Source organism: Lithobates pipiens, unplaced genomic scaffold, assembly GCF_037356315.1.
Source record: "Lithobates pipiens isolate NorthernLeopardFrog02 unplaced genomic scaffold, aLitPip1_a1.2 Scaffold_8, whole genome shotgun sequence".
Lineage (NCBI taxonomy): Eukaryota > Metazoa > Chordata > Amphibia > Anura > Ranidae > Lithobates > Lithobates pipiens.
This window is the reverse complement of record NW_027507903.1, coordinates 576,805,084-576,830,847: the sequence shown is the minus strand read 5'-3', so window position 1 is coordinate 576,830,847 and position 25,764 is coordinate 576,805,084. Positions and strand designations below refer to the sequence as shown.

General features: G+C 43.7%; 1 protein-coding gene across 2 annotated transcripts in view; it reads right to left on the bottom strand.

Annotated features, from left to right (window-relative positions):
* PDE4A (phosphodiesterase 4A) overlaps positions 1-25,764 on the bottom strand; it is a 497,889-nt gene that overhangs the window by 105,266 nt on the left and 366,859 nt on the right. For both annotated transcript variants that reach the window (XM_077470223.1, XM_077470224.1), the window contains exons 2-3: positions 9,132-9,317; positions 8,100-8,136 (exon numbers count right to left, since the gene is read on the bottom strand). In XM_077470223.1, coding sequence (XP_077326349.1) covers positions 8,100-8,136; positions 9,132-9,317 — 223 coding nt within the window. The remainder of the gene's footprint in view (positions 1-8,099; positions 8,137-9,131; positions 9,318-25,764) is intronic.

Here is a 25,764-nt window from a genome sequence, read left to right as displayed (position 1 = left end):
AAGTCAGCAGCTGTAGTATTTATAGCTGCTGGCTTTTAATATTTTTTTGTTTGGTGGAATCCCTCTTTAAGGCTTACCTGTAGGTGCAAGAAATATCTCCTAAACCTAAAAGGTTTAGGAGATATTTGCAGAAATATCGGCCGTAGACATCGGGCGCAGGCACACTGAGCGTGCCGGTTCTAATGGTGATCATGCTGTTAATAGCGCGCATGTGCGGGAGTGACGTCATCGCGGCTCCTGCCAGTCACAGCACCGGAGCCGCGATACCCAGAAGTCACTCTGGGATAGATGGCGGCGGAGTAGGAGAACGATGGCCGATGTGGGGGCTCCGATCTCAGGTAAGTAATTCATAATGAGCTAGTATGCTATGCATACTAGCTCATTATGCCTTTGTCTTGCAGGGTGTATTTTTTTTTTCTCAGAGGCTTTCCTTTCTCTTTATCCACTTCAATACCGGGCACTTTCGCCCCCTTCCTTCCCAGACCATTTTTCAGCTTTCAGCGCGCTCGCACTTTCAATGACAATTGCGCGGTCATGCTACACTCTAACCAAATTAAATTATTTAAATTATATTATTAAATTTAAATATTGCAGCTTATTAATCATTAGATGTGGTGGCTGCATTCGTTTTTTTTTGTTTTGTTTTTAGGCTTTTTCACCTGGTGATCTGGTCAGTAACATACCTCCTATATTAGTGAGACACAACTCTGGATGAAAGAGAAATGGGGGCACCTTTGAACAGCAGCATTGTCAATCTGGAGGGAGGGGAGTGTTATATGGACTAGCAGATTTAGTCTAAAGCCCCATACACACTATCAGATTTTCTGCTGATTTTTGTCTTCAGATTTACCAAAACCATGTAGTGCAAGGGCCTGCCTGATTGCATACAAATTGAAACTCCTAAGGTTTGACCTCATATTATTTGTTTTTTGTTAAATCTGAAGGAAAAAACAGCAGAAAATCTGATGTGTGTATGGGGCTTTACACTTTATAAGCAGTTGCAGCATCTTTCAGGATAAAGGTCTTACATAAATAAATGCTGGTCATTGTAAGCACCCCTGTCAGTGATAAATGGTTTGTCTCAACACTAACTGCTACATCTGCAGGACAGCTTGTTCTTTTGAAAAAAAATCTAAAAATTAAATATAAAAACACACTAGCTGGATCACCAGGTGAAAATAGAAGAAAGTCTAAAAAAGAAAGAAAAAGAAAAACAAATGCAGCCATCACATCCAAGAATTGGTAAGCTGAAATATAATAAATGTTTGCTTGTGGGTTTAATACCGCTTTAGACTCCATTTAAGCCACCTCAATATTCAAAGTGTTCAAGCCACTCCCATTATTGTCGGGGTGCGCTCCGCATTTCTTTTCCATCCCTAGCTTTCCCTCATTCTCAAGTTCCAAAGTTGGGAGATATGAAAGGGTCAGGGACTTTTTGCCGGTTTTTGGTTCCATGGACTTCAATGGATCAAAAACGTGTATTGAAAAATGCAAAATGCACCTGCAATATGCAAACTGCAACCTGCATAGGTGTGATCCAGGCCTAATAGTCTGCTGTCCTTGCTTGCTGCAGCTTGGCATCGCATGCTATTGGGAGTGAAATTGATAGTTGGGAGGGAAAAAATGGTCTATTAAAAAGGGGGCTAAAGAATGTTACATTTGCCATAGGAAAATTCCTTGGATGCTCACTAATGTACTTGAGCTGACTTCTAAAAAAAAATAAAAATAAAATAATAATCTTCAGTTTAAAATTCCCAGTAAAATGTAAACTCATTTAACAGAGAAGGAGGAGACTTTCTGGAAGTTGTGCAACAAAAAGTGTGTTTGCACTTCCACAGTCCGGCCAGTCGGTGGCACTGTTTCCTTGCCTTGCACACAGTCGGAATCTCTCCATAATGACTCATTTGCAGGGGATCTGCCTTCACCTCCACACCCTAAGGTCTCTTGGGCTGCTGCACCCCAAAAAGGAGGAATCTGTAAGCCTGTGTGTGCGCCATCCCACATAAGGGGGTTTTCTTCACACCGCCACCTCTAATCCTGAGCAGGGAATACTGAACTCTGCACAGATAAGGTCATGGTACAGATGTGACTTAAGTGTAAATCTACATCAGGCTTGCCTTGGAAATATAAAAGGGATTTTCCACTTGAATAGCTGAAGTTTAAGTATGCCAAATTTTATATAGTTGCATTGTAACTATAAAATGCAATAACTATATCTCCTATTTTGTAGAAGCTATAACTTTTGCGCAAACCAATCAATATAACCTTTTTGCGATCTCTCTCTTTTTTTAATCAAAAAGAATACACATTGGGCTAAACTGAGGAAGAAATAAATAAATAAATATATATATATATATATATATATATATATATATATATATATATATATATATATATATATATATATATATATATATATATATATATATATATATATATATATATATATATATATATATATATTTTTCCCCTCAGTTTGGGCCAATATGTATGCTTTTTGTTAAAAAAATAAAAAAAAAGATCGCAATAAGCGTATATTGATTGGTTTGCGCAAAAGTTATAGCTTCTACAAAATAGGAGATATAGTTATTGCATTTTTATTTATTTTTACTAGTAATGGTGGTGATCAGCAATTTGTAGCGGGACTGTGACATTGTGGCGGACAGATTGGACACTTGACACTTTTTTGGGACCATTGACATTTATACAGCGATCAGTGCTATAAAAGTGCACTGATTACTGTATAAATGACACTGGCAGGGAAGTGGTTATCAAGGGGTTAAGTGTGTTTCCCTTGGAGGTGTTTCTAACTGTGGGGGGGAGGGGATTGACTGGAGGAGGAGAGAGATTGCTGTCCCTGATCACTAGGAACAGACCATCTCTCTACACTCCAATATCAGAACGGGGATCTGTTTGTTTACATTGACAGATCCCCATTCTGACTCTCTATGGAGCGATCGCAAGTGGCCGGCAGACATCGGCTTCCCCGTCGTGCGCGTGCCCACTGTATATCTATAGCACAAATTGACGTACAGCTACGGCGATTCGAGTAATAGAGCCAACCTGCCGCAATATAATGACAGCGGCTGGTCAGCAAGTGGTTAAAGTGGTATTAAACCCAAAAAATTTATTATAGTGCAACTTACCATTAGCGAGTCTAGCAGCTTGTTTAAAGTGGAAATCAGCACCTTCATTAAACCCTTCATGCGGGCCGCCTCCCGCGGAAGGCATTTAGGTCATGTGGTTGCTGTGATTGGCTGTCAGAGCGGTCACATGATTGGAAAGCTCGCGATCGCAAGTATGCATCAGCAGCTTACCGATTCCCTGCTTGCTACAGTGCTGGGAGTGTGCTCTCAGCATGGCAAGTTGTTTTAACAGAGCCGCATATATGCAGCTGCTAGGTGTTAAGGCCTGGTTTATACCCATGCATTTTTTAGTGCTTTTTGTAGAAATGCACTACAGTCCATGTGACAGGGTTTCCTATGGGACACTTTCACGTCAATGCTTTTTTCAGCTGCTGCGTTTTTGGAAAGGGTCAGGGACTTTTTTTTAAATGCAAAACGGTGTGTTTTTGGTTCAATAGACTTCAATGGAGAATCTGCAGAAAAACATGTAGTGCATTTTTTGTTGCGATCTGTGTTTTTTTAAACTGCCCAACAACAAATTAGCCCAAAAAACAACAAAAAAAAAAAAAAAAACAGGAAGCATGCAAAACATTAACAAAAAATGCATTAAAAAAACACGGGAAAAATGCCTGTGCGAAAGCTCAAAACGCACCGCAAACACAGATCAAAAGCAACTTCACAGGTGTGAACCAGGCCTAAGGCCCACCCACCCGCCAAGCAGCTGAAAATATGCATATGGCTGGCGTCAACAGGTTAAGATCTGTGTATAACATTTCCTAACAGGAGATCAATGGCATTTTAAATGCTTAGAGAAAACTGCTCAAAGCTTTGTAAAAGCTTGCTGAAAGTTTCATAAACGCATGTATACATGTCATACATGTTGACACCCGTGTGAAACAGATCTTGCACTCCTCCTGTATTAGCGTGCCCCCAGTCCAGATTGAAGGGTAACAAAGACACCTATGGACCGCAGCATTGTCAGTTTAAGGGGAAGGGATGTTAAATTTACTAGCAAATTTAAATACCCTAACAAATTGAATCTGAACTCACTTTATAAGCAGTTACAGCAACGGTTATTTTTTATTTTCAGGATAAAGGTTAAATAAAATAAAAAATCTGATCATTGTAAACACCCCTGTCAGTGTTAAATGGTTTGTCTCATCTCTGTAACTGCTACATCTGCAGGACAGCTTGTTCGGTTGAAAAACAGACTTGCAGAGAAGATCACCAGGAAAGGAAAGAAATCCTAAAAAAAGAAACCTAATGCCACCACCACATCTAAGAATTGCTAAGCTGCAATATAAGGTTTGCTTTTGGGTTTACCACTTTAAAGTGTATGAATAGGCAACACTTTTTTCAGTTTTGGATAGAGTGGGGGAAGGGTTAAAAACACAATGCCCGATCTTTGTGACCAGAACAGGAAGATGTACCCTCGCCATGTGGGATAACTGTAAAATTTAGTATTTCCCATCACGTTTTGCTTGGCAGCATTGGTCACGAGGACTATTAGAGAAAAAAAAAAAAAAAAAAAAAAAAAATGTACGTAGCAGGGACACAGGTAAAAGTTAAGAAAAAAAAAAAAAAACTAGGAATCCATGCACACCCGCTTAAAAAAATGCTTCTAGCAAAAAAACATTTTTGGCGTGGTGTTCTTCTTAGAAATTCGTATCTGTTGATTCTTGAGGGAAGTACAAAGGCAGTATATATCCTCTATTTAGGGCCAGAGTGGGTGGCAAAAGAGGTAGCGGTCTTGGTGCTTCAGCAGGAGAGGGTGTAAAAAGGGCCTAGACCTACAGCCTATGGTGCCGTGGTAGTGCACAACTCATAGGAGGGCATATACAGTACGTCTGCCCTTTTTACTTGGTGCCAACGCACTGCCTCCATGCTGAATCACTGGATACGTTTTTTTGTTTTGTTTTTTACAGCTAGTGCTGTTTTAGTGAAGGATTCCATTTTCATAAACTGCGGTTTACATGTATTATTGGTATAGGAAATCAGGCAATGTTTCCAACCTTGAAGATTGTGGGTAACGCAGAGTATATGCTATCTCCAATAATTATCTTCTCAATAAAACTAAATTGTCAAAAAAAAAGGAGTATAATGTACATTTGAGCTTTTATAACCATAACCTTTTTTAATGTGCGGGCAGCTGTTTTTATATGTCTGTGCATATCTAATAAAGATACCATAGTTTTACAGAGGGTAAACTTCTTGCCGCCAAGCAGGGCTTTGCAGTTGCATACTGCAGCTAAAGTGATAACAGTTAGGAGTGATAAAGCGCAGCTGGACCATGAGGTTTTACCCCCCCCCCCCCCCCCCCACCTCCAACCTCACATGTGAATGATCCCTAACAGTCAGACAAAAGTACAATTTCTGGTCACTACTAATGCCGCGTACACACGGGCGGACTGTATGGCGTACTTAGTCCGCCGAAACACATTTCAGCGGACAGTCCGCTCGTGTGTGGGCTTCAGCGGACTTTTTCAGCGTGCAGTCTGGCGTACTAAGAATTTCGTTTTTTCCGAAATTCTGTCCGTCGTACTCGCATTTCGGCGGACAATCCGGCCGTGTGTATGCAAGTCCGCCGTACTTTTGAAATGAGCGGACTTTTCCCGCCCGGAGAAAAGTCCGCTCATTTCGAGCGGGTATCCAGGTAGGCGGGGCCCGCGAAGGAGACGTCGCTGGCCCCACCGCCTGGTATGGACTTAAAGGGGAACCCCAACGCCGAAAAAAAACGGCGTGGGGGTCCCCCCAAAGTCCACAGCAGACCCTTGTCCGAGCACGCTACCCGGCCGGCCAGGAAAGGGGGGCGAGCGAGCGCCCCCCCCCTCCTGAGCCGTACCAGGCCGCGTGCCCTCAACATGGGGGGGTGCCTTGGGGAAGGGGGGGCCGCGCGGCCCCCCCACCCCAAAGCACCTTGTCCCCATGTTGATGAGGACAAGGGCCTTTTCCCGACAACCCTGGCCGTTGGTTGTCGGGGTCTGCGGGCGGGGGGCTTATCGGAATCCGGGAGCCCCCTTTAATAAGGGGGCCCCCGGATACCGGCCCCCACCCTATGTGAATGAGTATGGGGTACAATATACCCCTACCCATTCACCTGTAAAATAAAAGTACAAAAAAAAACACAACACACGAGATAAAATACTTTATTGCACAGCTCCGGGGGTCTTCCATCTTCGGGGGTCTTCTCGCCGGACTCCTCCGCTATCTTCTTGTAGCTCTTTTGCTAGCGGAGAAGTCTGGCTTTCTTCCTCGCCGCCGGTCTCTTCTCCCGACTTCGGGGGTCTTGTCCCCCTCTTCGGTTCTTCTGCCGGGCCACCGCGCCTTCTTATAGCTCTTTTACAGGCGGTGGCCCGGTCTTCTGTCGCCGCCGCCGCCGCCTTCCGCTCTTCTTCTTCTCCTCCTCCTTCTCCAGGAGATGTTGACTCAACGCTCTCTCCGGCCACAATGCCAGGGCCGTGGCTTTATGTCACATGGGTTGGTCACATGGGTTGATGTCACATGGGGACTATGACATCGTAAGGGGCGGGGTCACCATGTGACACCAACCCATGTGACATAAAGCCATGTGACACCGCCCCTTGTCCCTATATAAGTGGCCGCGCAGCACGGCCCTGGCATTGTGGCCGGAGAGAGCGTCGAGTCAACATCTCCTGGAGAAGAAGAAGAAGAGCGGAAGGCGGCGGCGGCGACAGAAGACCGGGCCACTGCCTGTAAAAGAGCTATAAGAAGGCGCGGTGGCCCGGCAGAAGAACCGAAGAGGGGGACAAGACCCCCGAAGTCGGGAGAAGAGGCCGGCGGCGAGGAAGAAAGCCGGACTCCTCCACTAGCAAAAGAGCTACAAAGAAGATAGCGGAGGAGTCCGGCGAGAAGACCCCCGAAGACGGAAGACCCCCGGAGCTGTGCAATAAAGTATTTTATCTCGTGTGTTGTGTTTTTTTTTGTACTTTTATTTTACAGGTGAATGGGTAGGGGTATATTGTACCCCATACTCATTCACATAGGGTGGGGGGCCGGTATCCGGGGGCCCCCTTATTAAAGGGGGCTCCCGAATTCCGATAAGCACCCCGCCCGACCCCGACAACCAACGGCCAGGGTTGTCGGGAAGAGGCCCTTGTCCTCATCAACATGGGGACAAGGTGCTTTGGGGTGGGGGGGCCGCACGGCCCCCCCTTCCCCAAGGCACCCCCCCATGTTGAGGGCACGCGGCCTGGTACGGCTCAGGAGGGGGGGCGCTCGCTCGCCCCCCTTTCCTGGCCGGCCGGGTAGCGTGCTCGGACAAGGGTCTGCTGTGGACTTTGGGGGGACCCCCACGCCGATTTTTTTCGGCGTTGGGGTTCCCCTTTACGTCCATACCAGGCGGCGGGGCCAGCGACGTCTCTTTCGCGGGCCCCGCCTACCTGGAGACGCGCTCGAAATGAGCGGACTTTCCTCCGCGTGTGTGGGCGAGTCCGTTCATTTCAAAAGTAGGGCGGATAGTACGGCGGACTTAGTACGCCGTATTAGTCCGCTCAAAAAGTGCCGTGTGTGGGCAAGTAGCCCGTTCGGAAATTCCGACGGACAGTCTGGCGTACTTTTCTGCCAGACTAAGTACATCATACAGTTTGACCGTGTGTACGCGGCATTAGGATCACTTTATGAAGGCTTATGGCTAAATGTGGATTTAAACTCAACAAAGTCCTATGTCTGCTAGTTTTCCCTACAATTACAAATAATGGCCCTAGACCTCCAAGTAGGAAGCCCTTGTGTCCCAGTGGTCAATGCCTCCCTTCTGTTAGCTTTGGCCCACATCTGTGAGAGGTGGTGGATCAGATTGGCTGTTCAAAAAAAGTGTCCACTGGGATCTTAGGGGCACCCTGCTACAATCAGGAATTTTCTCCAATCCAGACCGACTTCCTTGTAAGGTAGAAGTGGTTTCCATCATATTTAATAAAAATAAAAAAATAAAAAAATAAAAAAAACAAATTAACTTACCTGAGCAAATGGGGTAACAATGAGGTCTTCAGCGTGCCTGAAAAAGAGGAGGAGACATTAGTCAGAATACAAGATCTCACTATTCTCTCCTGGATTTGTGTTGAAGATTCATGAATAGTTGAGATACCGCAGGGATAGGTGTCTAATCTCTGCCAGTGATGGAACAGGAATGTTTGGGTATGTTTTAAGGTTAATTAGGGTGAGTTAAGGTGAATCATTGCTCTCTAGTAGTAGTCACATTCAGAGGTTTAAAACTGAAGAAGTGCCTTGGATAAGCTACAAAATGCCCTTAAAAGTCACAGATCAAGTCCAGATGAATGTGACCAACATTTACTATATATACCATAACATGGATAAATGAGAACCTTCACAGTCATACACGTCTACACTTTGTCTACAATAATTGCTCATGTTGGAAAATATGAAAAGCCAACCTAAGATGCAAATCTGTACTTAACAATATTCACAATATACCATGAGCAAACCAAAACCCAGGATGGGCTCTTATGATTTTTGGCTCCTAATCAAGTTTGACTTGCTATTGGCCAGTGAGGTCATCCTGATAAATAAGGAGCAATGTCCATGTGGAAGGCAGTCAACATATGTATTATAGAATGCGCCAAGATTTGGGGCTCCTATAGAGGGCCTAAAATTATGTTTAGGCACCTCTGGGTACTTGAAGGTCTTAAGTCCTTTAAGAAGGTTTAAAGTGAACACAGAATTACTTTAAAGCTGCTGAACCATCACAGCTGCCATTTTATCTTTCTACAGTCATAAGGTTGTGCACTTCTTTTTGCCACACATCTTGGACTTTCCTAAGAGAAGTAGCCAGTCTTCCACTGCCAGAATAGTATCATACAACGCAGCATGCTCCATATCAATGTGTGTACAGAAACAAAGTACCCGTACTGTCCATAGCAATCACATTCTGGGTACCATTTTCCTAGTTTCTGCTAGAAAAATTTAAATTAGGGAACCTAGCTTATTGCCAAGGAGGAACTTTAAACACAAGAGGTGTAATGGCAAACTTACGCTTCGCTGGTGACCGAGGAGTTCCGTGACATGGTTTTCGGGGACATGTCATAGTCGCTGTCAGAGCGGTACAGGAACGACTCTCTCCTCTGGCTTTGCGGGAAGCTGGGGTGCAGCACCAGCCCTGGACTCGCCTGCGAATCGATCGGGCTGCGACCTGGAGAAGGCCCATTTTCCACGTCGAAGCTGGAGAGGGAAGAAAAGGTAAAATTTGCTGGCTGTAGGAAATACATGGAGGAGTAACAGCTCTATTGGTACTGTTATTATTAATGCTACACATTCATGCTACCCCACACCTGTTGGGAATTAAAAAAAAAAAAAAAAAAAAAAAAACACAACACCAACAGTCATGGTTATTGCATGTTGCATGCTGGCCCATGTTGTGATATGGCCAAATGTTACAAAACCTCAAGAGCAATTCCAGGAGCAAAGTGAAACCAACCAGAAAACAGCCAGCAAAAACACTACAACAGTGCTAAATGTCAACCGTACTAACTCCAAGTTTATAAAAGGCCCCTTTCTACATGACCCCCAAGTCCACCAATTTCACAGCACACCTTGACCTGTCCTTAAATAGTTGCTATCCCACATCTTGAGCACAGCCACAAGCCTAGGCCCAAAATTCCGGGAAGGTCATGATCCACCATCAGTAGTGGAATGGATATTACAAGTCATCAAGACACATCTAATAGATGAGAGTCTCCAAAATAGCTTACTGTGAGAGATACTGAAAAATCTGGACATGATCGTTACACCTAAAAAATACATAGCACATCGTAAATCTTTTCTGGAGACAGTTCCAGACCTCATAACGCAATAGAACGTGTTAGATTAACCACTAACAACAACAGATAGGAGGAGGCCTGCTGAACAGAACACAGGCCAAAAATAACAGGCAATTCCACCAAGCATTGAATCTCTGCAATCCCTCCCTATGTACAATGTTTGCCAGTTCCCTCCCTGTTGGGACGTTCGATTCTATGGTTCTTCCACAATATGCTGCCTGAAAAATGTAAATGGTCCAGGAATGTTGGAAAATTCATGTCAACTGCACTGTATTGTTGATTGAAACCTACTGAAAAGGTTCATGTGATGTTCCTGATGTCATTTTAATAGTAAAAAATGTCAATAAAAAACTTTATTAAAAAAATAAATAAAATCATGAAAAACGGATAGCCTACCATTGCTGAACACACCTGAAAATTCTACTTTACTTAGTATTATGTCGATACTCTATTTTAGTCAGTGATCCAAAAACACCAAATAGTGTATTTAGGGGTTTTTGTTACATATTGCAAGTATTTATTCACACCTACGGGCAGGGGATGGTAAAAATAGCTGTTTGAGCCACAGTTCTACCGCTCCCCTAAACCCAACACAGCGGCTGCAGAGGGTTGTATACATGCCACCGTAATGCTCTGCTATGTGTCTGCCATTATACCCCCCCATCATGTTCACCACCAAACATGACCTTTTCAAGCGAATGGGGCCATGCTGCAACCAGGTGCAATGCATATAGTCACGGTGCAGTGGTGTGGAATTTAAAAGGGTTAAAACAGGAAATTAGGAGACAACACATTACCTTCCAGCCACCTGCCAGTCCCCTCCAAAAAGCAATCCACCACTGACCGCTTTCCAGAGGGGCGGCAAGGGTTGCCACAAATGGAAGTGAGCCCCAACCTCTTCGGTAATTCAAACCACTGAAGTCACAGACAGCCAGGTAATAAGCATTTTCAGAAGGGGGTAAGCAATGGAAACCTGTACATTTCTCTTGGTGTGGGTTTCTTTAAGGGATGATGTGGTCAGAATTAAATTCTCCTGCTTGTTTTTTTTAAGTGTATGCCAAACACTAGACTGCAGATTTCCATTTATGTCAATGGTGTGGTGTGGAGAACAGTTCTGAGGTTTTGTTTGACCTGCTTTGTAGTTCTTTGAACTAAGCAGGTCCTATTGAGATGTGGGTTCATGGCAGCTTTTAAGTGCATGCGCAAAAGGCAATGTTTGACAACATCATTCTTTGAATTCTTTGCTGCCAACTGTAGCAATATTTCAGAGAGCTCTTCGCATGTACAGGAGGTAGGTCCACTTTCTTAATCTGTGCTATGCAACTTTGGGCATTGCTTCAGCTATCAACAAAACTTTCCAAAGCAGAATGGAATCTAATTGGTGACAAAAAAGTCAAGCTAGGCACAGACAAGCAGGGAGCTAGTCTGCTCACCATTTGTAGGCCCACAAAATGAAGCAACATATGGACAAGTATTAGCGGACCATGACATTTGCTCTTCTTGATTACCATGCATGGTTGCCCCTACCTGCTGGTAGTTGAATTCAATTGTCTATTATCTAGATCTTAGAGAACCTAATACGGTCTCAGTACACATATTCTCATTCTAGAAACTTGGCAATGATCAGGCCTGAAGGTTGTCTGCAAAGGTCAAACATTAAACCTTCACATGAAGGGGAACAAAACACAGCGTCCAAAACACAAGTTTCAGATACTTTATGTATCCATGACGCCCTGAGGCCATAGCTGCGAATAGTTAAAGCTTACTCTTTAGACTTCTGCATTCCTTTGTGAAATCTATTTCTGTAGTGGACTGGAAGCTATAAAATCAACAAGTTATGGTAGGTGGACCAAAAGAAACCAAAAAGCCCTCCACTGAACCAGTGTGAAGCACAGTAGAGGCTTCCTAAAACAGAAGCAATGGGGATTATTACTTTTTTTGGATAGAGGGTGGCACCATGGAAATCCCTCTTTTCTGAGGGTGGCACCATGGAAATCCCTCTTTTCTGCTCCTTAATGTTACAAAACCATATTTTTCCCCAAATACTATAGGCATTTATGTTATGTCATCGTCATCAAGGACTAGCAAAGCCCATCTTAAAAGTTAACCTCAAGCTTCCAGTGATAAAGTCTCATCTGGCAGATGCTGGTATTTGGTGGGCTTGAAGAAGACAGCGATGTGAGTAAAATAATGATAGTAGCTGAATAAGGAAAGTTTTGTGACGAGACAAGGCATGTGGTATGAGTAGAGTTATAGGTTTAGGTGTGTGTGTGGTAAGAGTAGTGATGAGAGTAGGTGTGTGGTGAAAGAAGAGAAGGGTTTCCCAACCAGGGTTCCATCCAGGAAGTTGCTAGGGGTTCCTTAGAGCAACAAGCAATTTCTACTCCTCAGACAAGTGCCCACTGAGACCATAAAACTTTTTAGCAATCTGTAAGGGGGTAATTCTTCCAAATGACCACAAATAGTAGGAAGCATTCTTTCCAGTAACAATCACACTAATGTATTATGAGTTGTAGATATGATCATATTTAGCAGGCGTTCCCTGAGACCTGAAAGTTAAAGGGTTTTTCTGTGCTGAATAGGTTAAAGGCTGGAGTAGAGTGATGAGAGTAGGTGAATGGTGAGAGTAGAGTGCTGAAGGTAGATGAATGGGGAGAGTAGAATGATGAGCACATGTGTGAGATGAGAGTATTGTGAGAAGAGCAAGTGTGTGGTAAGAGCAGAATGACAAGAGTAGGTGTGTGGTAAGAGTATTGCGATGTGTGTGTATTGCGAGTAGAGTGACATAATTAAGCATGTGGCAAGAGTAGACTAGAAGGATGTGAATATGAGTATGAGGAGAGTAGAATGAATAGAATTAGTATAGGAAGAGAGTAGAGTGATGAGAATAGGTATATGGCAAGGGTACTCTCTCTTGATAAACCTACTCTAATCAATCTACTCTCCCTATACACCTACCCTCATCACGCTACTATTTCCATACCCCTCTCATCATAGAAGAGGGGGGGGTATTGTGAGGACAGTAGGTGTGTGGTAAGAGATGACAGGTGTGTGTGGAGAGTACCATGATTATGGTAGGCATGTGGTGACAGTAGGTGTACGTGGAGAGTATTGTGCTGAGGGTAGGTATATGGTGAGAGTAGAGCTGTGGGAGTAGGTGTGTGGAGAGTACCATTAGGAGGGTAGGTATATAGTGAGAGTATTGTAATGAGGGTAGGTATGTGCTGGGAGCAGGTGTATGGGAAGAATAGGTGTGTGGTAAGAGTATTGTAATTAATGTAGGTGCATGATAAGAGTACAGCGATGAGAGTAGGCATATAGCGCCAGTATTATGATGAGGGCAAGTATGTGGTAAGAGTAGGACAAAGAGGGTAGGCGAGTGGTGAATGTAGGACAAAGAGGGTAGGCGAGTGGTGAACGTAGGACAACGAGAGTAGGTGAGTGGTGAACGTAGGACAACGAGAGTAGGCGAGTGGTGAGAGTAGGCCAACGAGAGTAGGCGAGTGGGGAGAGTAGGCGAGTGGTGAGAGTAGGCCAACGAGAGTAGGCGAGTGGTGAGAGTAGGCGAGTGGTGAGAGTAGGACAACTAGAGTGGGCGAATGGTGAGAGTAGGACAACTAGAGTGGGCAAGTGGTGAGATTAGGACAACTAGAGTGGGCAAGTGGTGAGAGTAGGACAACGAGAGTGGGCAAGTGGTGAGAGTAGGACAACGAGAGTGGGCGAGTGGTAAGAGTAGGACAACGAGAGAGGGCCAACGAGAGTGGGCGAGTGGTGAGAGTAGGACAACGAGAGAGGGCCAACGAGAGTGGGCGAGTGGTGAGAGTAGGACAACGAGAGTGGGCGAGTGGTAAGAGTAGGACAATGAGAGTAGGCGAGTGGTAAGAGTAGGACAATGAGATTAGGAGAGTGGTGAGAGTAGGTGTGGAGTGAGAGTAGGACAACAACGAGAGTAGGCGATTGGTGAGAATAGGTGTGGAGTGAGAGTAGGACAACGACGAGAGTAGGCGAGTGGTGAGAGTAGGACAAGTGTAGGTGAGTGGTGAGAGTAGGTGAGTGATGATGGTCACCAATAGTCCAAGCACAGGTAGAAGATGGGATTTTTTAAAGCCAGGAACTGCATGCTCAGGTAAAGGCTGTCTGGAGCTGTGCAGTTGGAGTCAGTGGAATATAAAAATACATTTTATTGTGAATATTGTAACAGATAAAACAGTTCCCATATACATTTTTTAGTTGTTTCAATGGAGTTGTCCATTAACTGTCAGTTAAAACGAACTATGACTACATTGTTCTTTGGCTAAGCAGAAAATAAAGTGGGATTTAGGTTGTGCAGCCTTTTGGGGAAATTAAATTAGAGACCCCAACACTCCGTAGAGTAGTGGAAAGAGGACACTGACGTCACGGTGAGAAAAAGCAGCTTTACTAAATTACGGTTTTAAGGCTGCACATCTGGAGAGGGAGCGCACGTCAATGGGGCAGCTGTGGTGGGAGGGGGATTAGCTGCAGAGAAAGGGACAAAGGTTACCGGAGGGAACAGTCGAGGAATACAACAGAGGATCCATTCATTATTCTGATGAGTTTCCAAACCTCCAGTGTGCCCGCTCAGAGTCTGTGGGTCGGGCATGGGAAGTGTGAGACTGGTAAACTGATCTACATGTTCCTGCATCAACAATCCTGGTATAACAGAGGATCCTCTTATAATGCAACTGCAGACAAAACGTTTCTTCTAGGAGGGGAAGGGTTAAAAAGTCCCATCTGCTAATGCTGTCAGCCGTTTCCTGTCCTGGGACAAAACAGGAAGTGAGAGTAAAATTTCCCCCAAGGGGGAGGAATTCCCACCACTGACAGCTGTGTTCCCACTGGAGGAATTCCTCCCACCTACTGTTCCATAGACAACTAATCTTTGATTTAACATGTAAAAAAAATAACCGTGCTGCTGTCTACTAGGGGCAATAACACAAAAGTTTGTGTTTTCCCGAATCGTTCTAACATGGTTTCATTTCCAATGGGCTGGCAGTGCACCCCAATGCACATAAGACTGTACCACTACCAGGCATTTTTCAATACAGTGCAACACAGTACAGAAGATTCACATCTCTGTATTGTGCTAAAATGCATGTGTTGAGGTGCGCTGCTAGGCATTCTTGGGGTCTCATTCAATGTGAATGACATTGCAAAGCACTTGGTGCTCGTTTACACTTGTCTTGCCCTCTGAAGAGCCATCCTTAGTGGATTGCTCTTCAGGAGGTGTTTGACAGGTGGTAAAGGAGGTGGTATGTCATTTCCTGGTCACCTGTATTAACCCCTGAAAGCCTGTACCCACTATGGCCCCATTCAGTGACAGTTTTGTGCACTACAGCCTATGTACAGCCCCGTCTGCTGTCAGTGCAGCTTAAAAGGCAAGCAACAGGGGTGGTAAGGTGGTAAAAATTGTGTGTTTAACTGCACCCACCCCCCCCCAATGACAAATGTAAATGAGTAATAATAATAATGTGTCAAACTAACCATACATGCATAAAATGCGAAATGGGGGTTGATTTGCTAAAACTGGTGCACACAGAATTTGGCGCAGCTGTGACTATTATTATTCCAGGTACTTATGTAGCACCGTCAATTTACGCAGTGCTTTACATATAAATTGTACATTCACATCAGTCCCTACCCTCAAGGAGCATACAACCTAAGGTCCCTAACACACATTCATACATATACTAGGGCCAATTTAGACAGGATCCAAAATAACCTACCAGGATGTCTTTAGAGTGTGGGAGGAAACTGGAGTAGTCGGAGGAAACCCACACAGGCACAGGGAGAACATACAAACTCCAGGCAGATGGTGTTGTGGTCGGGATATGAACCAGTGACCCTTTTTGCTGCTAGGTGAGAGCGCTACCCACTAAACCACTGTGCTGGCCAGAATATTAACCAATCAGCTTCAACCTTCAGCTTGTTCATTTAGACCCCTTTCACACTGGAGCGTTTTGCAGTCGCTATATATCCTTAAAAATAGCTCCTGCAAAACACCCCAAAACAGCTGCTCCATGCACTCCAGTGTGAAAACCCGAGGGCTTTCACATTGGAGTGGTGCTCTGGCAGGGCTTCAGAAAAAGTCCTGGCAGCAGTTTCTTTGGAGCAGTGAACTCACCGTTTCTCCACCGCTGCTCCCCACTGAAATCAATGGGGCAGCGCTGCGATACCTCCAGCAATGTTTTGCGGGCAGATTTAACCCCTTTTAAGCTGCTAGCGGGGGGGGGGGGGTTTAAAACCGCCCCGCTAGTGGCGTATAGTGCTGCTAAAAATAGCACCGCTGACGCCCGGAGCGGCTCGGTGTGAAAGGGGTCTTAAGCTTTGACAATAAGCCCCCGTTCACGCCAGCGCGGCTTTGAAATCACGCTACTTCAGTGCGTTTTCAAAGACGAACATCACTGCGATTTGCACGGCTTTTAATTGCGACTCGCACTTCATACAAAAGTCTATGAAAGTCGCAATGAAATCCGGCAAAAAAGCAGTGCAGGAAACTTTTTCTGAGTTGCAGTGATTTGAACAGTTCCGTTCTTGACAACGTAATGCAACTTGTCATGTGATTTGGAACTGTCAAATCACGCTGGTGTGAATGGGGGGGGGGGCTAAAACCTAGAAGCCGATTGGCCACTATGCACAGCTGCACCTGATTCTGTGTGCACCAGTTTTAAACCCCCCATAGATTTCACATTAAATGCACGTATGGCTAGTTTAAAACTTATTACTACATTTTATTATTGGAACACTTTTTTAGTGACAACTTATACATTTGAAATCACACCAACTGCATGAATTACAAAAATGTTGCCAATACGAAGAGTCGCCTTTATGGAAATGGGTCGCCAATGGGTACGCAAGTGAAAAAAAATGTTGGGAGCTGCTGGTCTAGAGAATGATGGGGTGGCACCCCCCTTCTGTCTATGGGGAGCGTTCATTCCACAACATCTGGCCATGCTCCGCTATAGGTTGCTATATAGTCCCAGCGTGTCTCCTTGGCCATCGGTGGCACGTTTCCTCCGTGTTAGTATTTGTTCTGCATGTATGTAATCTCCCAGCTGTCTGGAAGCCTGATCCCTGCTGATAAATGACAGATTATTGTCACCGGGTGGGAGGGGTCACACTGAGATGTGACATCACTGCTGATACAGGAGCCAGGCTTTGTCCAATCTGCTGCTGCAGGTTGCACGCCTGCTTGTATCCTTCACACAGTAAATATATGGAACATGACCAGCCCCAGCGTGCAACGCGCTGCAGAAAGGAGCAGACGCTTACTTAATACGGCATCGTAGTAATCCCAACAACCAATCAGAAATTGTCTTGCATTTTTCTGACTGCTCTAAAGGACGCTCTAACTGATATTTCAGTTTTAGGTAACTGCCCGGCTAATCATTTAGGCTAGGTTCACATCTATGCAGGTTACGACTGATGCGTTTTTGACGCATTTGTTAGGCGTTTTTATTCAGCTAATAGAAAAAAGTATAAAAGTTCTGTTCATGGAGTGCGACTTTGATGTGACTTTACATTCTCTGGCACTCAAGTAGCAAAGGTAGATCAAAGCTGCATCAAAGTAGTGCAGGAAGCTTTGTGTGTCCAAAGTCACATGTTCGTTAGCGGCAATTGTCAGGGTTAGAATGCCAACATTTAAGCCTAACATGCAACGTTGGATACAAAGGATCACTACTTAGATGCGACTTTGATGCTACTTGAGTGCCAGAGAGTGTAAGGTTGCATCAAAGTTGCACTCCATGAACAATCATACTTTCCTATTAGCCACCCCCCAATAACATGCATCAAAAACATGTCAGAAAAACGCATCGACGGCTACCTGCTTAGATGCAAACTTAGCATTACATCAGAGGGGGGGGGGGGGGGGGGTGTCAAGTAATAGCACGCTGCTGACCTGCGTTCCCAACAGCTTCCCCTTAAGCTGCAAAGACGGTGGCTGGGGGTGTACACATGCCACGGCTCTATTTTTGCAGGAATAATACCCCATTGCCGCATTCGAAGGATACTACTGCCCGTCAAACAGGACACATGACACATTCAAGTGAATGGGGCTGCGTTGTAACTGCCCCACAACTACCTGCAATGCAAACAGTTGTGGCATGGTGGTGCAGAATTTAGGGGGTTTAAAACACCTCCTCACCACCTTTCGAACACCCATGAAAAGTGATCCAAGAGCGGATCAATTTTCAGAGGTGCAGCACTCCTTGCTGCTAGTGTAAACAAGTCCTAACAAAGTCCGTATCATAGCATGAACAGGAAACTGGAGGAAGAGTCTGCCGGAGCCTGGTATTGTACCCAACATTCATTTATCACTGTTGCAATGCTCTACAGGCTCATCTGCATGCATATATATATATATATATATATATATATATATATATATATATATATATATATATATATATATATATATATATATATATATATATATATATATATATATATATATATATACACATACATACATATATACACACACATATACATACATACACACATACACACACACACATCTGAAGTCATTTATTAATTAACTGCTTTTACTCTTTTTAACCTCTTACTTACAGGGCACTTAAACCCCCTTCCAGCCTAGACCAAATTTTCAGCATTTGAATGACAATTGTGCGGTCATGCTACAGTTTACCCAAATGACTATTTTATTTTATTTTTCCACACAGATAGAGCTTTCTTTTGGTAGTATTTAATTGCTGTTGGTTTTTTTATTTATTGCCAACCACAATTTTGAAAAAAAAAAAAAAAAAAAAAAAAAACAGTTTCATAGTTTGATATAAAAATTTGAAAACGGGTCATTTTTCTCCTTCACTGATGTGCACTGATAAGCTGCGCTGATGGGCACTGAAAGGCTGCGCTGAATATTAGACAATGATGGGCATTGATTGGCAGCACTGGTGGGCATTGATGGGTGGCACTGTGAGCACTGGCAGGTGACATTGGTTGGCACAGCCGCGGCTTTCTGAGTGAGGGACCAATGTCCCTCTGACAGAAGCCGGTGATCGGCTTTTTTTCCCCTCACGCTGACAGTGTAAGAAAAAATAAAATACAGATTACTGAGCTTCTGTTTACATCACGTGATCAGCCATCATTGGCTGACAGCTGATCACGAGGTAAGGAGTCGGGCTCCACCCCTTACTCAGACTCGGTGATCACAGAGTGTCTGACACGCAGACAGCGCTTGCTCAGGAGGACGCCCATGGACGTCCTCCTGGCAATTAAGGTGCGCGATGCAACAATCTTTTGGCTATAGCACAGGTGCCAAGTAGTTAAATCATAACGGTAACAGAAACTACTCAAATGACCCTGATCAAAAGTTTACATACCCTGGTGATTTTGGCCTGATAACATGCACACAAGTTGACACAAAGGGGTTTGAATGGCTATTAAAAGGTAACCATTAAGGATTAGCTCAGGCGTGTTCGTAAACTGCGAGAGACAACAGAGCCCGCCAGGAAGTCGGCACTGCAGAGCGCTAATCACAAACAATGAGACATTTTCCCGATGCGCAGCTGCAGAGATTGGGAAATGTCTCACCGCTTGTGATTAGCACTCCCCAGTGCCCACTTCCTGGCGAGCTGTTTGCGAACACACCTGAGCTCATCCTTAGTAACCATCCTCACCTCTGATCTGTTTGTTTGTAATTAGTGTGTGTGTATAAAAGGCCAATGAGTTTCTGGACTCCTGAGAGACCCTTGCATCTTTCATCCAGTGCTGTACTGATATTTCTGGATCCTGAGTCATGGGGAAAGCAAAAGAATTGTCAAAGGATCTGTGGGAAAAGGTAGTTGAATGGTATAAAAACTGGAAAGGGATATAAAAAGATATCCAAGAAATTGAGAATGCCAATCAGCAGTGTTCAAACTCTAATCAAGAAGTGGAAAATGAGGGGTTCTGTCATGTAGACCAACTAAAATTTCAGCCACAACTGCCAGGAAAATTGTTCGGGATGCAAAGAAAAACCCACAAATAACTTCAGGTGAAATACGGGACTCTCTGAAAACATGTTGTGTGGATGTTTCAAGATGCACAATAAGGAGGCACGTGAAGAAAGATGGGCTGTATGGTCGAGTCGCCAGAAGAAAGACATTATTACGCAAATGCCACAAAATATCCCGCTTACAATATGCCAAACAGCACAGAGACAAGACTCAAACCTTCTGGCACAAAGTCATTTGGAGTGATGAGACCAAAATTTAGCTTTTTGGCCACAACCATAAAAGCTACATTTTGAGAGGAGTCAACAAGGCCTATGATGAAAGATACACCATTCCTACTGTGAAACACGGAGGTGGATCACTGATGTTTTGGGGATGTGTGAGCTACAAAGGCACAGGAAATTTGGTCAAAATTGATGACAAGATGAATGCAGTATGTTACTGGAAGAACATTTGCATTCATCAACCAGGAAGCTGTGCTTGGGACATACTTGGACATTCCAACATGACAATAATCCAAAAAACAAGGCCAAGTCAACCTGTCAGCAGAATAAAGTGAAGGTTCTGGAGTGGCCATCTCAGTCTTCTGACCTCAATATCATTGAACCACTCTGGGGAGATCTCAAATGTGCAGTTCATGCAAGACAGCCCAAGAATTTACAGGAACTGGAGGCTTTTAGCCAAGAGGAATGGGCAGCTTTTACCATCTGAGAAGATATTTACCCTCATCCACAAATACCACAAAAGACTTCAAGCTGTCATTGACATTAAAGGGGGCAATACACGGTATAAGGAACTGGGGTATGTAAACTTTTGATCAGGGTAATTTCTGTTGCCATTATGATTTAAAAAGAGTAAACACAGTTGATGGATAATAAATGGCTTCAGCCAAACACTAACCATGAGCAAAGAAAAATGTTTGTGTAATCATTCATATTCTCTGAAAAATGGCCATGAAAGGAGCACAACTATATACCATTAAAATAATACCTGGAGATCCTGGCACCAAAGTCCTTGTTCAGGCACTTTCTGGTATAAGGTGACTACGCTCTATAGTACTTGATTCCCTATTGTGTTCTTGCGTTGTCACCAAGCTCTCCAATTGGTCGCGTCAACACTCATTGCACAGGCATGGCCCATTGTTTTCATCATCAGGAAACCTGCCCTGAGCACTGTCATACAGCCATAGTTAGAGTGCATGTAGACAGGAAGAGGCTGCAACTAGGCTGCAGGAGAGCAGCAGTGCTAAAAGATGAAAAAAACGTGAACATTTTTTTAATGAAAAAAAAAAAAAATGGCAATGGTCCAAAGTGTCCTGCCCCTTTGGACCTTTGGGCTAGTGTTGATGGCATCAGTTTAAGACGCTTCTGAGATCTTTCAGAATGCATCAACAGTTGCATCTGACCTGCAGTTGACTAGCCTCAAGCAGGTTTTGCATTCCCATAGACGTGTATGGGAAATCAAAACCAGGGTTTGAAGTGTGCAAAAAAAAAAAATCCATCAACACACGTACTTAAATAGATAAAGGGGGAAATCGGACTGGTTCCACATTATTGCTTTCAGCACTGCCATAACATCAGGAATGTATTCAGACTTATTCCATAAAACTGTGCAAACAGCAATGGAAATGTGTAAAATGCTGTAAACCATGACTACTAGATTCCACTGTGGTGTGTGTGATGTACCTCACAGCCAAGACCGTTTGAAGACCTACTCGGTTTTGTTGTGGTTACCAGAAGTCTATGATACCCGTGTTCTTTCTATAAAGTTCTATGACTTTCTATGAACATCTGCAGTACCAGACTGAAGGCTTTGCACATTTAAAGGGTTCTCTCATTCAGCCCATTTGTGTGAGGGTTGAGAAATTCATAGGATTTCCCCCATCCACAGTCACTGTTTCAAAGATTACCCCATCTACACCAAATCATGTGGATGGAAGAGTCTCCTTCTAGGCCCACGACTGCCACACTAGCCAACTAGCTACAGTCACTGTTCCAAAGATTCCTCCATCTACTCTAAACCATGTGGATGGAAGAGCCCCTCTCTAGGCCCACAGCCTCCATAATACCCAACTGGCTCCAATCATAGTTTCATAGATTACTCCATCTATTCCAAACCATGTAGGTGGAAAAGGGCTCCCTCTGGGCCCATGGCTGCCACAACACCCTACTCGCTACAGTCACTGTTGCAAAGTTTTCCTCCATCTACTCGGAATTATGTGGATGGAAGAGTCTCTCTCTGGGCCAACGGATGTCATGTCATAATACCCAACTGGCTGCAGTGACAGTTCCATGGGTTCCCCCAAGAGTTTCCCTCTGGGCCCACGGCTGCCACAGTACCAAACTGGCTGCAGTGACAGTTCCATGGGTTCCCCCAAGAGTTTCCCTCTGGGCCCACGGCTGCAACAATATCTGACTGGCTGCAGTCACTGTTCCATAGACTACCCCATCTGCTCTAAACCATGTGAATGAAAGTGTCAACTTCTGGGCCCCCGGCTGCAATATTACCCATTTGGTTGCAGTCTGTTCAGAAACTTTCCACCCAGCTCCTTTGATTTCTCAATAAAAGTTTATGGGAGGTGTTGACAGGCCCACCCAAGGCTAGAATTTTCATCAATTCACAGGAATTAGCCAATATTTTAGCAGTGCATGACCAATTTAAATGGGAAAATTCACATTTTAGCACTGCAATAAAGCACAGGTATACAGCATGCAGCGCGTGGTCATTCAATGTAACCACAGTTCACATAAACAAAAAAACAAAAATGATATAGCAGACCCCCGAGTGCATGGGCTGCCTTAACACAACACACCTCAATGCATGACACTAGATAGCGTTAACACATGCAAGAGTGTGAATAGGCCCTAAGTGAATTCTGGTAAACCTTGACAAGTGTAGACACTCAGGTAAAGCGGAATTAAATCCATCAATTTAATGGCTTCCCAAAACCTTTACCATTCAAGGAATGATGTTCCTTGAAAGGCTGAATCACTAGAGCCAGGATCAGGATGATCTTCCAGAGCTTGTGCCTGCAAATTGCAAATGGCAGCTCTCAAATCTGTCACCACCGGTTCCCTTTAAAGAAAACCAGCATACAGCAAACAAACACATTTTACCTTTCTAAAAGCCAGTGAAGGAAATCCTATTAAACTCTTGTGGGGTTGAGATGTCCCTGTGATTAGCTCAGGTTACTCCCCAGCTAGCCTTGCATGCTAAACCATTAAATATGTTACTTGCGTAAATCTGTTCCATTATGTCACCTGACATCAACCCCTCCTATGTGTCCCCCGGTTTGTTGTATTTGCTGTTTGTTCCTGTATCAAACTGTCTGGATACAGTATGTGCTTAGTAAACTCACTACATTGATTAATTAACAAATGCCCTAATTATTAACTGTTACAGGTGACTTATAGGTGTTTACACAAGGACAAATGACACAATGTCCTTGCTGTTGAGAAGACCATTTATGTCGCCAATACAAAATGAGTAAAGCCGGAATAACAAACCCCATTAAAAGAATCGTTCCAACCATAAAAGAAAAACCTAATTTTAAAGTGAACCTGTCACGAATATAGCAATGTTTTGTAAACTGCTGAATGTCAGAGCCTGAACGTCCAGTCTACAGAACTCTGGAGCACCTCAACGTGGAACTAAAGCCTCATACCCTTTAAAGCCAAGGAAGCTTCCCCCTTAGCCAATGTTTAGTTGTCATGGGGCTGCACATGTGATGGCATTCAATAGCTTGACGGTTCAATTATGAGCTGACATAAGCACTCTAGTAACTGTAACCATAATCATTTAGGACATGTCTTGAATGGAACCGTTTGCTTACTTTAGTTATGCTTTAAAGGCAAACTTGGTTCAACCCTGCCACCATATGATCCATGGGTAAAAATCAGGCCATTAATGGGAACCTCAGGGGTGAAGACAATTGCTTCTGATATTTGAAGGCCTTAACTTTGCTAAACGTTTGTGTGAGTACAGCCACTGGTCTCCGTGCAATCTCTCTGCACCCATCATTCTTGAGGAGACATCTGCCCCATACGTGGTCAGGCACAAATGTTAAAGAGTAACAGCACTTTAAGTGTACTAATGATACTGTAGCTTCCCCTGCCTCAGCAATCCTGTACTCCCTTTTACCTGGTCCAGTGAGATATCCGCTGTACAGAAAAAATTACTGAGCCAAGCGGCTGCATGTACTGTTCACTCTCCAGTCAATCCTATGGCAAGGTTCTATGAAATGCTTTGGCAAAGTACAGTTCCATAGGATTGAATTGAGAGTGCAGGTGGCCATACTTTGTCATAGCTGGGTGTTCATTAAATTTATCCCAGCAACAGTATACAACTTCCAAGATGCTTTTGCCAAATATACTGCAACCTACCGTATGTAACAGCTCAGAAAGACATCACTGAGGTTCTACCCTATACTACACTACAAAATGCCTGTGAGTGGCATTACTACTAAAGGGTATGAGTAACCTGATGACTGGACAGTTCGCCATTAACCGAAAAATTTATATTTTTTGCAAAATTCAAACCATTTTTCCCATATCTTGAAATATCCTCTGATCAGCCACCTATTCCTACATGTTAATTGTTCCATTAATCAGAGATCATTACCCTTCAGTAGCCATTGAGAAATAGTATGAATCAATTGCTTTTCCCAATAAAATGTAATTAGGGATTTACCAACATTTGATAAATGTGGAATTACAGACACCCTATATTGACCTAATGGCTCTTCCATTCAATGAAATAGGAATGCCAATGGTTCAGGTATAATTACTTCCCCTTGTATCAAAGAAATCGTTTTTTTGCCACTTCCTCCCAAGACGGACGGATCCTAGAGCAGGACCACCATCATATGTCCATGTGTTGCTCGGCTTCCACATTCCCTCCAACACATGGGTGAGTTTGCTGGTGCTGGTGTATGGTGCCACAGAGCAAGAAGTTTGTAATTTACCTCCTTCATTTTACATGAAGAGGCAGACATACAAGCAAATTGCATAACCTTATCTTTTTGTTTTTCTATAAATCTAATTTTCAATTCAGACTCCCAGCTACCTATGTAGTCTGGGTAGCCCAGACTTTGCAAATGCAATAAAGCTTTGTAAAATTGAGAAATACAATGTTGTGTTGGATCTTTATTTAGCATACTGTAATTGCTTCAATGATATTTAGCTCATTTAAAGAGCGAATAGGTTGAAATACTGGTTGGGTTTCCCCACAGAGAGACCTTAATGATTTAATCTTTAAATCCTCCATGGCATGATGTAATAGCGGTCTAGACCTGCGGAACCATGATTCAAAACCCTTATCTAAGGCTCCTGGCATAAAATATTTATGTCCCAACAAAGGCATTATTGGGGAATCCCACCATGCCAACGTAGATCTAGTCAGTGGAGATGTTGTAGATGCCAGCCCTCTTGTTAATCGAGGTATCAAAAGGTACAACCGTAAGATCAATATCTGCCAATACCATTTCTAATTCAACCCAATGTTTAGTCTTTTTAGCATATTTCCAATCTATCAAGTGTGTCATAATAATTACATGATAATATAGTTTAAAATATGGAAAGACCCCCACCCCCACTTCTTTTAGGACGATATACAATATCGCGTGATATTTTAGTGCAGTGTCCCTTACAAATGAAGTGTGCAACAATAGACTGAAGCGTCAAAAAAAATCCTAGAGGTAGCATTTGAAAGATATATAAAATTCGAGGAAGGACATCCATCTTTAGGACATTGATCTTCCCTAACCATGAATGGCAAATGGAAGACCATTTGCGTAGCTCTAATTTAATGCTATTAAGCAAGGAGAAATAGTTATGTCAAAATAAACAAGTAAGATTAGGCGTAAGATAAATACCT